This window comes from Anastrepha obliqua, chromosome 3 (genome assembly GCF_027943255.1).
Source record: "Anastrepha obliqua isolate idAnaObli1 chromosome 3, idAnaObli1_1.0, whole genome shotgun sequence".
Lineage (NCBI taxonomy): Eukaryota > Metazoa > Arthropoda > Insecta > Diptera > Tephritidae > Anastrepha > Anastrepha obliqua.
The window spans coordinates 24,834,928-24,849,417 of record NC_072894.1 but is presented as its reverse complement, the minus strand read 5'-3'; the positions used below and the strand labels follow the sequence as shown (position 1 = coordinate 24,849,417).

Sequence of the window (14,490 nt, the reverse complement as noted above, 5' to 3'; positions counted from 1 at the left end):
TGATCAATAAAAATCGTCATTTTGTCCATTTTAACCGGAACTACCATGGACTAGTTAAATCACGATAGGTTTTGCAGTTGGTAACTTAGCAACCAGCTTCTGTAGCAGAAAATTTCTTTATAAAACAAAGTACGGTACTTCCCCGAATTCTCTCAGTGATTAGTTTACATTGAAAAAATATCGAAAAAATGTGAAAAACGGATAAATGCCATAACATGAAAAATATACGCTAATAAATTAATGAAAATATTGTAACTACAGAAACCTGCAGAAATTAACATCAGTTACCACAATTTTCAAAAGTGACAACAAAAAAGATATTACTAACTATAGGCCAATCTCCAAGCTGCCTACAACTTCTAAACTATTCGGGAGCATGGTGAAATAGAAAAGGTGGTTCCCCGTTAACCCTTTACCACATATAAATATACATATTAGATCCCTTAACTCCTATTTGGAGCCTAGGAGGTCGACCACTCATCTTCGCCAACGGACCAGGTTTTGAGCTAGAAAACTCAGTTCGTTCCACGATGATGCAAGACATTTAATCTCAACTTCTGTTGAGCGCTACCTAGTCTGCCATTTTTTTACAAGTTTGTTGAAATAGATTCCAGCGCAGCGCATGTTTAGCGACGTTGTCGTAATTTTTCCTCAGCGTGTGGCCAATCCATTGTCATTTTCTTTTTTTGATTTCTGATGCAACGTCGACCTGGTTATCATGCGCCAACACCTAGGCGTTGGTTATTATTCGGGGCCGGAAAATTCGCAAAATCCGCATATCGATTTATGAACTTTTGCAGGCCCTTCGTGATCTTCGGAGTTACTTTCTATATGAGCCCAAATATTGTATAGTCGTTTTGATTCAAATTTATTTCCAATTTAAGTATTATAAAATGATTCAAACTATTTCAATCCATCAAATATATATTTAGCATTAATGAAACAGGAAAAAATTGTCTCTGATTTTAAGACAATTCGAAATAACCTCACTTTTTTGCAAGTTGGTGCAAAAGCAGAATTGAAGCGCGAGTGATTCATTTTCAGAAAATGATAATAGAGTAAAACGTAAGTACTTTTTGACAAGAGAAAAATATTTTCATGAGGTTGATATAACTTATCTTTCTCGACGGATAATAATTTTTCCGCTTTTCATGTGTTTTCTATAACAACTAGTTTTTATTAAAGGCACATTCATTAAAGGTGGTGGCACTAGACCAACAACAGTGTTCTGTACGTTTGATTGTCAAAGCAAAGTATTGAGAAACTAGAAAACTAATGATGAATTCGCCTTGTTTTATTCTGAGCTGACAGCCACATTGACACGGCGAAAGAAAAGAAACACAACTCAGCTTATTTACCAACATCACTTTTAATAGATTCGCCTTGGTTTTTATATATGGTTCCATAACAGAAAATATATATGCCTCTTTTCTATTCAGTAACCATATCAATTCCGGTATATCTAAATCATGTGTTGCGTTGGACTTTGCTCGTCGAAAAAGTACTAATTTCACTAACTTCACTAATTACTCTGTGCAATTACTTTTGTTCGTCCAAAGCCTGAATATCTGCATTCACTTGGAGACCTCTTCATAAATTTGCTTTTGATAGAATTTTACATATTCAAACGGTTTTCCTAAATATGATCTTTCTTCCCTAAATTACTCCACTCCCATCCCGTCTCATACCTGCTGGAACACTTACTTTTACTTTTCCTTTTTACTTTAAGATTTTCAGTTCGAATTACGCAAGAAATGCCCAATTAGTGCGTACACATCGAGAACTCAACGAGATTTCGAATAGTATTTTGCTTGATTTTTCTTTGCCCAAGATTGTGTTTCCTAACTTATTGAATTCAATTTTATTTTGGTGCTTTCTGCACTTAAGTTCTAAGTTATCGTTTCAGTCAGTAAGAACCTTTTGTAGATTTTTGACTTTTTTGAAATAAATAAATACTGCGGCAATGACTGGTTCAAGATTTATTGGAGGAACTGCTTTAAGAAGACTCAGAAAATGCAGACTTAGAACAGCCTGAACCTATAACTAAAAGCAAGACGCTATAAATTCTTTAAAGAAATTGAAGTAATATTTTCAGCAAAAAGAGGATAGCTTGCACGAATTTCGCTTACTGGACAAAGTCGAAATCATTTCACAAAAGAATTATGTATGTCAAATGGCAAAAGATTTCATTTTAAACAAAGAACTCGATTTTTGGATGCACGTATGTAATTTAGATTCTGTAAAAATGAACACTCGATTCTAATGAACAGTTCGCGCAGTCCTCTGGAGTCTATTATAACCGGATTTTACTGTATACACATATAAAAGTATTTGTTGGCTGATTGGCTTTTTGATGTCAGCTGTAAATACTTCAAAAGTTCACAGCGTACAACTTGTTTGGTATTTGGTGTTTGTCAAGTAGACAAACTTGACTCCTTTTGTGATGCCATTCGGGGTCAAGTTTTGTTGACCACTTTAAGCGCAGATGTTTACTCAAGTAGTAGGAAGTATAATCACTGGCTTAAAGAGTAGGAGTTAACCTGTTATCATTACAAGTACTTACATGAGAGGCAGCTGGTGGCATTGTATTGCACATAGTAGGGTGCACATTCGCAATATCCATTCGCCGAGCAGGCGCTGCCCTTAATGAAATCCGTGCAATCCATATCATGTTGGCATCTAGAGCCCAATCTCGGCTCGCGTTGCTGCTGTGCTTCTGTTTGTAACGCACAATTTAGCACCAGAAAAAGAAATATCTGCAATTAAAGAATTACAAAAGTTAATATGGAAGTATATTTACGATATATACAAGCATATACAAGGTGGCGCAAAACTAATCAGCCTATCGGAAGATTTATAATATTTGCAAGTGGCGTTGTATGTCAATCATAATTAATACTTGTGATATAAAAAGCTGTAATAAATAAACAAGCAGTGGACCGCGCGGAACCTCACAGCACTAATAAAGAACAGTTCTGGTGAGGATAAGTAGGAATATTTCGGGACAAGCCGACTTTGATACCTATGTTTTTGAATTCAATTAGCTTACACATAAATATGCACTTTCAAGTCGTCGGATAATCAAAAATGCTGCATTTTTAAATTTTTTTTCCCCACAAACAAAATGTAGACATATCTTTTGAGGCCACAGCTGTAACGCGTAACATTCTTAAGGCAACATCAATTTTGTGAGATGAAATAGAAGCAAGCTATGTATAGTATATGTGTGAGCTTAGGGTTCGTGATGTTTGGTGCGATGAGTATAAAAGTTAGCTTTCTTCTATTCTCTAATGGCAATTAGAAAATCGCGCTAAAATTATTCATCTACTATACGTAAAACAGTATGCACGTTACCTACAACTTTATTTACATGAGAGGAAGATCTTTTTCATTTTAAAGATTTAAAATACTACCTATTACGAGTGCGTATGTATTTAACTTTCGGCAGACACACCAATTTTTTTTAGAAGTTGGCCTTTAAAAGAAAATGAAGGTTAACATTTGTATCTGATTTGATCATCACCATTTTAGATCTGCATAACAGTATATTTCCAGATGTTAGGAATAAATAAACAACAACTCATCAAACAGTTTGTAGACTGAGTGTCTACCGAAAGTTATATACCAATTTACCTATGTTCTCTGATTCATTAACAGATTGGATCAATTAGGTTGCCCTGTAAAACATATACGGCTCTCCTCTCTGAAAAATCTGTTCCTTGGCATTTGGCGAATCAGTATATAACATAAAAGCTGTTTCTAAATGTTATGAACTGTTGGTTGTCTTGGGGTTCGCAATTTCCACATATTCTATTCCCTAAATGACAGTCCAGAGTTACATATATATAGAAATATTTTTAGAAAATCAGTAATGAATTTCAAACGTAATAGGGTGATTGCATATTTGGCAGGAAAATCACAACCAGCAATTGTTCGTGAGCTGGAGCACCTTAAAGTAAATACAATTTTTGTTTATCGCCCCATTGCTCGTTACAGTGATTCTAAAGGGTTTTTCAATTGGCGCGGATCAATTTTGGCGCCCTGTGGCAGCCATTTTGTTTTGGTAACATCTGTCAAATCTTTTGTTTATTATTCAGTTGTTTATGCCAAATCATCATGGCAAGTTACACGATTGAACAGCACGTTCAAATGATAAAACTTAATTATCAAAATAAGTGTTCATTAACGCAAACGTTGCGCGCATTGCGCCCATTTTTCGGTAGACGTGGTGGCTCTTCCAATTTCTTATGACCCATATTGAACCATATGGACCTAGAAGACATGTGGTTCCAGCAGGACGGCGCTACGTGCCACACAACAAACGCCATTTTATTCCATTTCAACATCTACCCGCCCTTATTGAAAAACCCTTTAGTAGCATCGTGAAACGTCATGGAGGTGGTCATCAAAAGATTGCAGCGTTTCACGTGAAATGGTTCAAAAAGTGAAGAAGCGACTTGAGCGAAATGCCCGACGAAGAGCTAATCAAATAGCGAAATAAGTCTTACAAGATCCAAAAAGCGAATGATCTCACACAAAACAGCAACAAGTCAGAATTGAGAGAGCGAAGGTGTTGTTTCGCTTGACCGAAAGCGGTAAATTTCCGAACATTGTGTTTGCTGACGAGAAAATTTTTCAAATTGAGCAATTCGTGAACTCCCAAAACAAAAGGGTTTATTTGACCGACCGTTCATACGAAAGTTTGAACCATCGATTGGCCCCTAGGAGGCAGCACCCGCCACAGGTAATGGTTTGGGCCACTGTAACCGCAGATGGATGCTCTCCAATTGTTTTCATCGATCCTGGCGTCAAGGTAAATGCAAAATATTATCGGAAAAGTATTATGAGTATTAAGGAGGTTGCTTTGAAGCCGTGGGCAGACAAACATTTCGGTGGTAGACCATGGACGATTCAACAGGACTCGGCACCGTCTCACAAAGCTCGAGTGAACCAAGAATGGTTAAAGAACAACGTTGCGAACTTCATAGGGTTCACATAATGGCTCTCAAATTAACCAGACACGAATGCGATGGATTATTCTCTTTGCAATATTTTGGAGAGCAAGGTTCGAACTAAAAGATTCACCTGTCTCGAGGCGCTGGAAAAATCCATTGTCCGCGAGTGAGCCAAAATACCTGCAAGTCACATTCGCACAGCTTGCGATTCGTTTCTGGACCGTTTCAAGGCCATGGTCAAAGCAAAAGGTGGCAATGTCGGGCAAAAGTAAATTTATTCTTAATTTTGTATTATTTTCACACATTTTTTACTTTGATTTGAGTAAAAGTAATTTTTCAAACTAAATTATGGCCTTTGCATTATTAGCATTAATAATAGCACATCAAGCTGAAGAAGAACCTTAAGTAAACCCTGTGAGTTATATTATAAATGTCAGTCAACAGTAAATTACCAAAAAAGGCCCGATTGTTACAAGAGAATGAAATGCGCATGCTTTAGTTACAAATTTATATTATTTTAGTTCTTGGGCCAGAAAGCGCCATACATCAATTTTATCTGTACCATAAATGCTAATCTTGTGATAAAATCATTTCAATCTCCAAGTTAACTATTCTCACACTTATGTCAAGCCCTAGTAATTTAACACTTTTCATACAACCTCGTATGTGTATTTTAATCTTTCTCTACAAATACATGCATACATAACTACTGGTAGCCCGTTTTTTCGTTAATTAAAAGATTTTCTCACAAGAAACTTTTATTGTTATATAATTAGCCTTCTCTACATTTTCGGGCGTTAGCACTAACTGTTTATTAGTTAATTATGTACACTAACCAAATATATTTAGGTTTCCATATTTTGCACAGTTATTTTAAGGCTATGTGAGTATCGCCAGAGGCTCACCAACTTATTGTCTATACACCAACTACAAATTTTTACCAAAGCTCATTACTACATATTTTTCATTATTTTGAGAAAGAATTCGTTTTTCTATTTATTATTGTAGTTCTCATTGTGGTTACTTGTAAAAAGTTTTTTAATATCATATGATTTCAGTTGTAATGCATATTAAATTATGGAACTTGGAAATATTTCGAGGAATCTGTCCCAGAAAAAAATATTTTCTGTTCTGGACATTTCTAGTAAAATTACGCTTCAATTGAATAAAATTCAAAATTCTTTAGAGAAGAGGCATACTACAACACATGGGCTGAAAAGTGACACTAGTTTTATTGCGTTCACCTCTTTTCCCGTTAATACTAACCTTAGAAAGACTGATGTTATAACAATAAAATAAAAGTTTCATGATATTCTATCCATTAGTTCGTGAGTTATTGTGCTAAGAGTGACGCTAATTTTATTATTTTCAATGTATTGGTTCAAAAAGAATTTCGTGTTTTAGTTTTACACTGCTTCTTGATGGGAAAAATACCGTTCAAGCAAAGCAATGGCTTGAAAGGTGTTATGGAGACTCTACTCCAACAAAAACAATAAAACAATGATTTGCTGACTTCAAACATGGTCGTAGAGACACTAATGATGCACAACGCAGTGGTCATCCAAATGAGACGGTAAATCGGAAAACGTCAAATAAATCCATAAAATCGTTTTGAATAATTGAAAAGTGAAGTTGCGTGAGTTAGCTGGCATCCTAAAGATATCAAAGGCAAGCATTGGCTTTATATTGCTTGAGCATTTGACTATAAGAAAGTTTTGTTCAAAGTGGGCCCCACGTTTGCTCACTGTTGACTAAAATCAAGAACGTGTTGATGATTCTCAGCAGTGTTTGGCCATGACGTAATAAACCAGAATTTTGCGTCGATATGTCACAATGAATGAAATAGGAATCCATCACTGCACTCTGGAATCAAAACGATCGTCATCTGAGTGGGCAGCAGTTGGTGAACCTCGCCCAATCAATCGGCTAGAATGGCTATGGCCTCGGTATTTTAGGATATGCGTGGTATAATATCCATCGACTATCTTGGGAAGGGAAAGACTATCAACAGTGAATATTATATAGCGTTAGTGGAGCGTTTGAAATTTCAAAGAATCGTCGTCATATGGGAAAGAAAAAAAAATTGTTTCACCAAAACAATGCACCGTGTCACAAGTCAAGCAAATCAATGGCAAAACTACATAAATTGAACTTCGAATTGTTCCCATACCTACCGTATTCACCAAATTTGTCTACCAGTGACTACTGGCTATTTGCAGATCTAAAAAAAATGGTCGCTCACCTCGCATGATCAGTGGATTATCCACCAAGATCGTGTGATAAATAAATATGTGAAGTCTAAATGCTTTGTGGATAAACCAGCGTCGATTGAGGCATTGGAAACCAACATTACTAAAAACATTCACGAGATACCGACCGTAGTCCGCCAGCGAGTCATTCAAAATTGGAGTTTAAGGATGGCCGAATTATGGCACAGTTGCGGCCAACATTTGAAAGGGATTATCATTAAAAAATCATGAATGGTTCCACAGAAAAATTATAAAGATTGCCCAATAAACTTGAATTTTCGTTGTTTTATTTAATTGACTTATCACCATCGATACCCGCTCAGTTAGCGCTGTTTTACTAAAACCAACGCAAGACTGAGTCTTGTCGAGGCCCTATGCTCTCGAGCAGAGTGAACAAGGAAAGATAAAAAGACGAAAAAAGCCGAAGTTATAGCATTGTTTCTTATTTCTATTCTTTCACTTGCTGATTCTTCTGCTTTCCTGAGTAACCCTTGCATGTCAGCAATCGGTTTAAACTACTCCATTATGAATTGGCTTTCGATTTTATGAATGAATTGTTTTTTGAACCGCAGCAAATTACCATGTATTACATAAAGCTAAAGAGAAAATTAACGGTAATTGAGCACGCCCAAAAGCGGCAATGGCCGCAACAATAACAAATATTCTAGAATGAGTTCAAGAATCAACGTAACATAATTGAGGCAGCGGCAACAACTGTGACGACAACAACAACCACGTTTCTATTCATTTGAGTTAGATGTTGCCGTTGCCTGTAGTCTTATAATTGTAGCTGCATATGCACATACATATGTTTGTACGTATCTATCTATGCGCTCATCTACATCTCTTTAGCTGTATTTGTATTATCTTTATGCTTCGCTGCTTGGTCGCTGGGTTTAGGCGTGCGTAAATTCAATAAACCCACCAGCCGATCCGTTAGTCAGCAAACAATTTATATAGCAGGTTGGAATTCTTAAATATATTGTAGCAGAAATTAAACGAAAATCGCAGAGATTGCGAAAAACGCCATGGGGCGTTGAACCTTCCAAAGTTATACTTGTGCACTTGCTTAACTAAGATACGTAGATATGTAAGTATGTAGTACGCTATGCACGTACGGGAATTTTAATTTACTAATTCCATTTTGTTCTAAGGCGTTTGTTCGCTCTATTTAAATTACTACACCAACAACTGGCACCTAACCGGTAGCCATACTCGTATACGTGTTGGGCATGTGCAACACCTTAAATCACCCGGCGGCTGTCGGCAGTTGGCAGTCGGGTGTAATATAATGTGGTTAACACGTATAGGTGCACATACGTGCATGTGTGCGTTCCACTCGTATCTTTGCATACGTACATATATATGCTCGCAAGAATGCTTCCCAATGTCATAAATAAGCTCACATCATAAATTCTCACGCTGCTCCAAGCCTCCATACTAGAGATGTTGCGAATGTGGGGTTTTAGATATCCGCGGATAAGAATTCGGATGCGGATGTCAAGTATTTTTAAGAAATAATTTGGTTAATGAAAAATTGGAAAATTATCAAATAAAAATTCTTTTGCAGCAAAGCAAATCTTTAACCAAAGGCAATACTCGTATACTGTCTGATAAAATTGTTGAGAAAAAAACTTGCGCATGTGGGGATGTTGGATAACGTGTCAGATCTTGTCGTTTGCGAGTACGTTACGCAGCTGAAATGAAAATGCCAGCTGGTTAATGGGTACCCACAATCACAGCCACGTTGGTCGATTTTTTTCCAGATTCTTCCCGAAAAAATTTCATTACAGAATTTGAAGAAAAAAAGCTCTGCGCTTTTTTGAGCGAATTTTGAAATGGTTACAATTTGAAGTATTTTTTCTTCCTGCCGTGCACTTCTAACGCTTAGAAGTTCAACAAGGACCCTTATGTCAATTATAAGTATTAAAACGTGTATGGAAGTAAATAATTTTTGTTGTACTAAATATGATTTCATCACCCAGTAATTTATTTTGCGACACTGACAAAAGTGCACTGGAAATCCAGGAGCAGAAATGCCTCGTGGAATATGTAAGCGGAAAGAATTGTATCAGGCCAGTCCATAAGTTCGTGCGTATTTTGCCCATAATTTCACTTTTGTACGATTTTCGCACACAAAAAATTATTCGCGGTATATAACGGAACTATTTATATTTTCTTTGATATATTGTGCATTCAACAAGTGATTTTAATCGCGGATAGAAGCACGTGTTGTTAAAAAATAAAATAGAATCTTCGAACGCGTATAAGAGGCATATTTTGTATTTTTTTTTGCTGCTGCAGAAATAAACACTGTTCACGGAGAGGATACCGTGAGTGTAAGGACTGCGCAAAAGTGGTTTTCAAAATTGATGTCAATTTGAAGTCGATATGATAGCTCAGCGGCGGCCGCCGTAACCGAATGGGTTGGTGCGTGATTACCATTCGGAATTCACAGAGAGGTCGTTGGTTTGAATCTCGGTGAAAGCAAAATTAATAAAAACATTTTTCTAATAGCGGTCACCCCTCGGCAGGCAATAGCAAATCTCAGAGTGTATTTCTGCCATGAAAACGCTCCTCATAAAAATATCTGCCGTTCGGAGTCGGCTTGAAACTGAAGGTCCCTGCATTTGTGGAACAACATCAAGACGCACACCACAAATAGGTGGAGGAGCTCGGCCAAACACCTAACAGAAGTGTACGCGCAAATTATTTATTTTTTTTATTTTTATGATAGCTCAGAGATTAAATTCATCGCCTCGAACAGTTCACAGGCACCTGGTACAGTTGGAAAAGGTCTCAAAGCTGGGAAAATGGGCTTCGCATAGACTTTCCGTCGCCAACCTTCAGCAGAGAGTGAATACGTGTTCTCAGCTGCTGCAACGGCTTGAAAATGAAAGTTTTTGAACCGTATCGTTACTGGTGATGAAAAATGGGTCCTTTACAATAATCCTGTTTGCAAACGTCAATGGTTAGATAAAGATGAAACACCAGAACCGACTCCTAGAGATGGCCTTCACCCCAAGAACATTCTCCTGTCTATTTGGCGGGATATTGGCCGGTATTGTTTATTGTAAACTTCGGGAACATAACCAGACGATAGCTGCTGATTATTATTCCCATCAGCTATCAAACCTGAATGAGGCACTTAACAAAAATCGACCGTCTTTAGTGAATAGACGCAAAGTTTTGTTTCACCACGACAACGCAAGACCTCATACCGCAAGGCAAACATTAGGCAAGCTGAATGAGCTCGGACGGGAAGTAATGCCACCATACTCTCCGGATATTGCACCTTGTGATTATAACCTTTTCCGTGGACTTCAATACCATATGAGTTTAGTTTTCAAAAAAGTTTTCTTTTTGTATACTAACCCAAAGTGGTTTGTGAGTGAACAAATTTCCAGTACTGATTAAACTAAAAAAAAAAACCTGCTAAGGAAAGTAGGGGCTGTACAGCTATTTTTCGAATAAAAGTCGCAAAGCAAAACGAAAAGAACTAAAGAGGTGGAAATAGGAAGAAGGAGCTTTAGATTAGTGGATGACGACCAACAGTGGCTAATTACCGCTTCAAACTAATGATGAATTTCATCAGGTGTGTGATATTTAAACCCCAATATCCGCGGGTGTAGCAAAAAAGTGAGAGCTCAAATGGCTAAATCTTTGCTCTACCACAAGCAGCAGAGAAGAAAGTCCTGAGATGATTTCTCCTCGTACTCCAAATATCATAGCTTCTGTAGAATGGACTTGAAGTCCATCCCAAGTCTCACCGTTTCACAGTGCGGCCGATTCCCAAAAAGCTGGCCAAAAGTCGAAAAAAAAAGTTTCTAGATAGAGTTTTTTTGTCTTTGGGTTGGCTACAGTAATGCCTTGAGTAGTGAAAACCGTTCATAGCAACGTCCTGTACCCTAAGTATCCTCTGTATTTTCAGTCGCAACGTGGCCTTCGTTTGAGCATCGTATTACTGTCGATGAATAGTGAAAGTTGTACACATTTGAAAGATTTTGTAATGGAGTAATTGAACAAAACCAAATGGAATCATCTTCGGAAGGTTAGTAAAATACGAGAAATCTTTAGTACATATCAATACCTCGACACAAAATTTTTAGCTGCAGCAATACGTAGATACATTTTTTGCAATTTTTTTTATAAAATTTGAGTTTTCAAACTGTATAGTAATACAACGCCGTCATATGCTGCTTTGAAACCTATTAAAGGTTACTCAAAAAGTAATGGTTACTGAATAAAACAAGATTCAGCTGCTACCACTTGCTACCTTGCGACCCCGAAAACATATAAATTTACATGCATCTTGATTATGTTCTAGAATATACACTATTTCACGTAAGGGGGTGGCCAATAGGGGTGGAAGGGGGTAGATTTTCAAAATTTTAAGATCAAATTCGTAATCAGCGACCCCGACAACCCCCGAGTAAGAAATTTTGAATCAATTACTTAATTTTTTGAGTTTTGGCCAGCTTTTCGGGAATCGGCCGCACTGTGCGCTTGGACAGATAGCGAACAATGGTAAAGGTACCTACCAACTTCGAGAACTGCGGTTTTGTTAGCTTTAGAAGTTCCCTCGAGTGCTCAATCTACCCGTGACTAGAAGGATCTCGCGACGTTGCACGTTTGCGAACTAGCCCAGAGCTCGCTGAACTGACGCGAGGCCCATCTTTTCAGGAGTATACTATAGGTTCTCAATACCATAGGTTCTCTCTGGGAACCCCAGTCCTCTCGTTTTGCGATGAAACCATCTGCAGGGTTTCATGCCATCCAGACAGCTCATCAGCCTAGCAGTTTCCCTCTATGCCGCTGTGACCGGAACCCAAATAAGCCTAATTTCGAAGTATTGGAATGCAATTGAGAGAGACGTCAGCATTCCCCGACTAATTTCGAACGCACAAACAACGATCCCAAGTCCCTAGTTGCCGCTTAGCTGTCGGAGTAGATATTTACATCCAGTAAGCATCTGATTCCTTAATTGCGGCTACCTTCGCTTGGAAAATATTACAGTGGTGCGGAAGCATAAATTTGAGCTTAATGGAGAACTCCTCGCAGAATATTCCTCCACCAACTCTTCCGTCGAACTTCGAGCCATCCGTAAACATGACAAAGTTTGAAATGTGCACGTGTATATAAAGTTCGGTCCGAATCGAATTAACTACTTTTTACCTGATTCCACTTTAATTCATGTGCTTGCACTTTCCGTGAAGTCCCATGTGTATAAGGTGTAAATTAATATTTACATACCATAAATCGAATTCAAGTATCTCAATCCACTGCTGCCAATTATTTATCGGTTATCTACTTAATGGAATAAATTATAAATCGATCAGTCGTTAAATTTTTCAATTTCTTAGCGCTTCTACTAGTGCTACTGTGTTTAATAAATTTCTTAATCGTCTCATATGCCCACACATATGTACATATATGTACTTATTCATCATTACCATCCCTTTGCTTTTGTGGTTTTATGTGAATCATTCGTTATTAATTAGGCTTGAACCGAATTTCTTGTTTATTTCCTGTTATTTTTTTTTACACGAGATGAACCAAATAAAAGTAGCACAAATTGTAGCTGCATAATTTATAACATCACACGTTTGTTTAACAGATTAAAAAGAGCCCAAAACAATGTAGTAATCTGTAGTCAATGGAATTGTAAACACTTTTTAGTATACCTCGTACGTGTGGCTCATACTGATCGTTCATTCATTGAATAATATTTCGTATAACTTCACTTTATTGCTTCGTTTCGACTCAGTGCTCTCACTTCAACCTATAAAATTCTTCTGTCATTATTATGCATTTATTCAGGCTTTTTTGAAAGCTGAAAAAGTGGACAGGTTGACCTAATAAAGCTTGCGGTGGCAAAGTATTTTGTTTACCTAATTCTTGTTACCACCTGACCGTTTGCTCGCGTTCAGAAGAACCGTTCTTAATTTTTTCCCGCATTATTTTTTTTTTTGTTTTTTTTTTTTTGTTTACGAATTTTAATTTGAGGCGTTTATGCTGAATGTGATGTAAGTAAATAACAAAATGAAAAATCCCATAAGAATGAGTATACGCATTTCGTTACTGAAATAGTTTAGAAATTTGCAATACCACCCAGAAAAATTAGGCTTACAGCGAATTCATTCTATGCAACAACTTTAATAAAGCAGAAGCTATTGAAAAATTTAAATTAGCCGAAAGCCCACTATTCACAGTTATATATTAGTTTGGGGGAAAAGAAATCCATTACTAATAAGCCGGTCAACTTCGATTATTTCTGTGATTTTATCGACATTTTTGTTAATACCAAAAATATGTATAAGGTGTAAATTAATATTTACATGCCATAAATCGAATTCAAGTATCTCAATGCACTGCTGCTAATTATTTTTCGGTTATCTACTTAATGGAATAAATTATAAATCGATCAGTCGTTAAATTTTTCAACTTCTTAGCGCTTTTACTAGTGCTACTGTGTATAAATATTTTGTGAATACCAAAAATGTCTGAACAGAATCGACGAAACCAAAATTAGCTGTAACACGTAATTGGCTGTTACAGTATCGGCACCATAAACACTATTCACAATATCAGCGGTCTGGCTTGCATTGCCACCTTTATCAAAGAAAAACTGTAAAATGTACCGAATTTTCTCTTTCTTGACTTCCATTGTTAACACCCTGTATATCACAATTGGATGAAACAAACAAAAACAACAAAAGAATTTTTTAGTGTAAAATGTCACCTTATTAACGAGCATATAATTTAAATTTTTTGTTCAATACAGACTACAGCCATCTATCGAGAAAGTAATATACTTCTCTTTATACTTTTTTTAGTTATTCGACCGAGCTCATCCTCCTATTTGTGGTGTGCGTATCGAGATTTTCCACAAATGAAGGGACCTCGAGTTTTAGCCCGTCTGCAAATGCACACTTTTCTTTCTTTTCACAATACACTTGGGGTTTACTATTGTCTGCCGCTACTAGAAAAATCCCTTTTCTATCATTTTGGTATTTCGTGCTTGTGTTTTCAAATATGTGCACTTTCGAATGATAGTCACAAGACTACCCATTCGACTAACATATGCCGCACACTCTATTCACAGTTAGCATTAAAAATATACTAGGACCTTTTCAATCAAATTTCGTTCAATAAATGAAGATACGTCACATTAGATTGGTGCAAGTCCATTACCCTTATAATAACTAAATACTCTTATATTTAATACCATAGATGGGTTTCATGGTGTTATTATTTTAAAAGTTAGGCATCCACCATAGGCTCTA

The 14,490-nt window shown here is 36.9% G+C and overlaps 1 protein-coding gene across 1 annotated transcript in view; it reads right to left on the bottom strand.

The window, feature by feature from the left end:
* The window catches only part of LOC129241506 (uncharacterized), an 87,227-nt gene that overhangs the window by 35,468 nt on the left and 37,269 nt on the right, over nucleotides 1–14,490 (bottom strand). Inside the window, exon 3 of the mRNA XM_054877870.1 lies at nucleotides 2,564–2,756. Coding sequence (XP_054733845.1) covers nucleotides 2,564–2,756 — 193 coding nt within the window. The remainder of the gene's footprint in view (nucleotides 1–2,563; nucleotides 2,757–14,490) is intronic.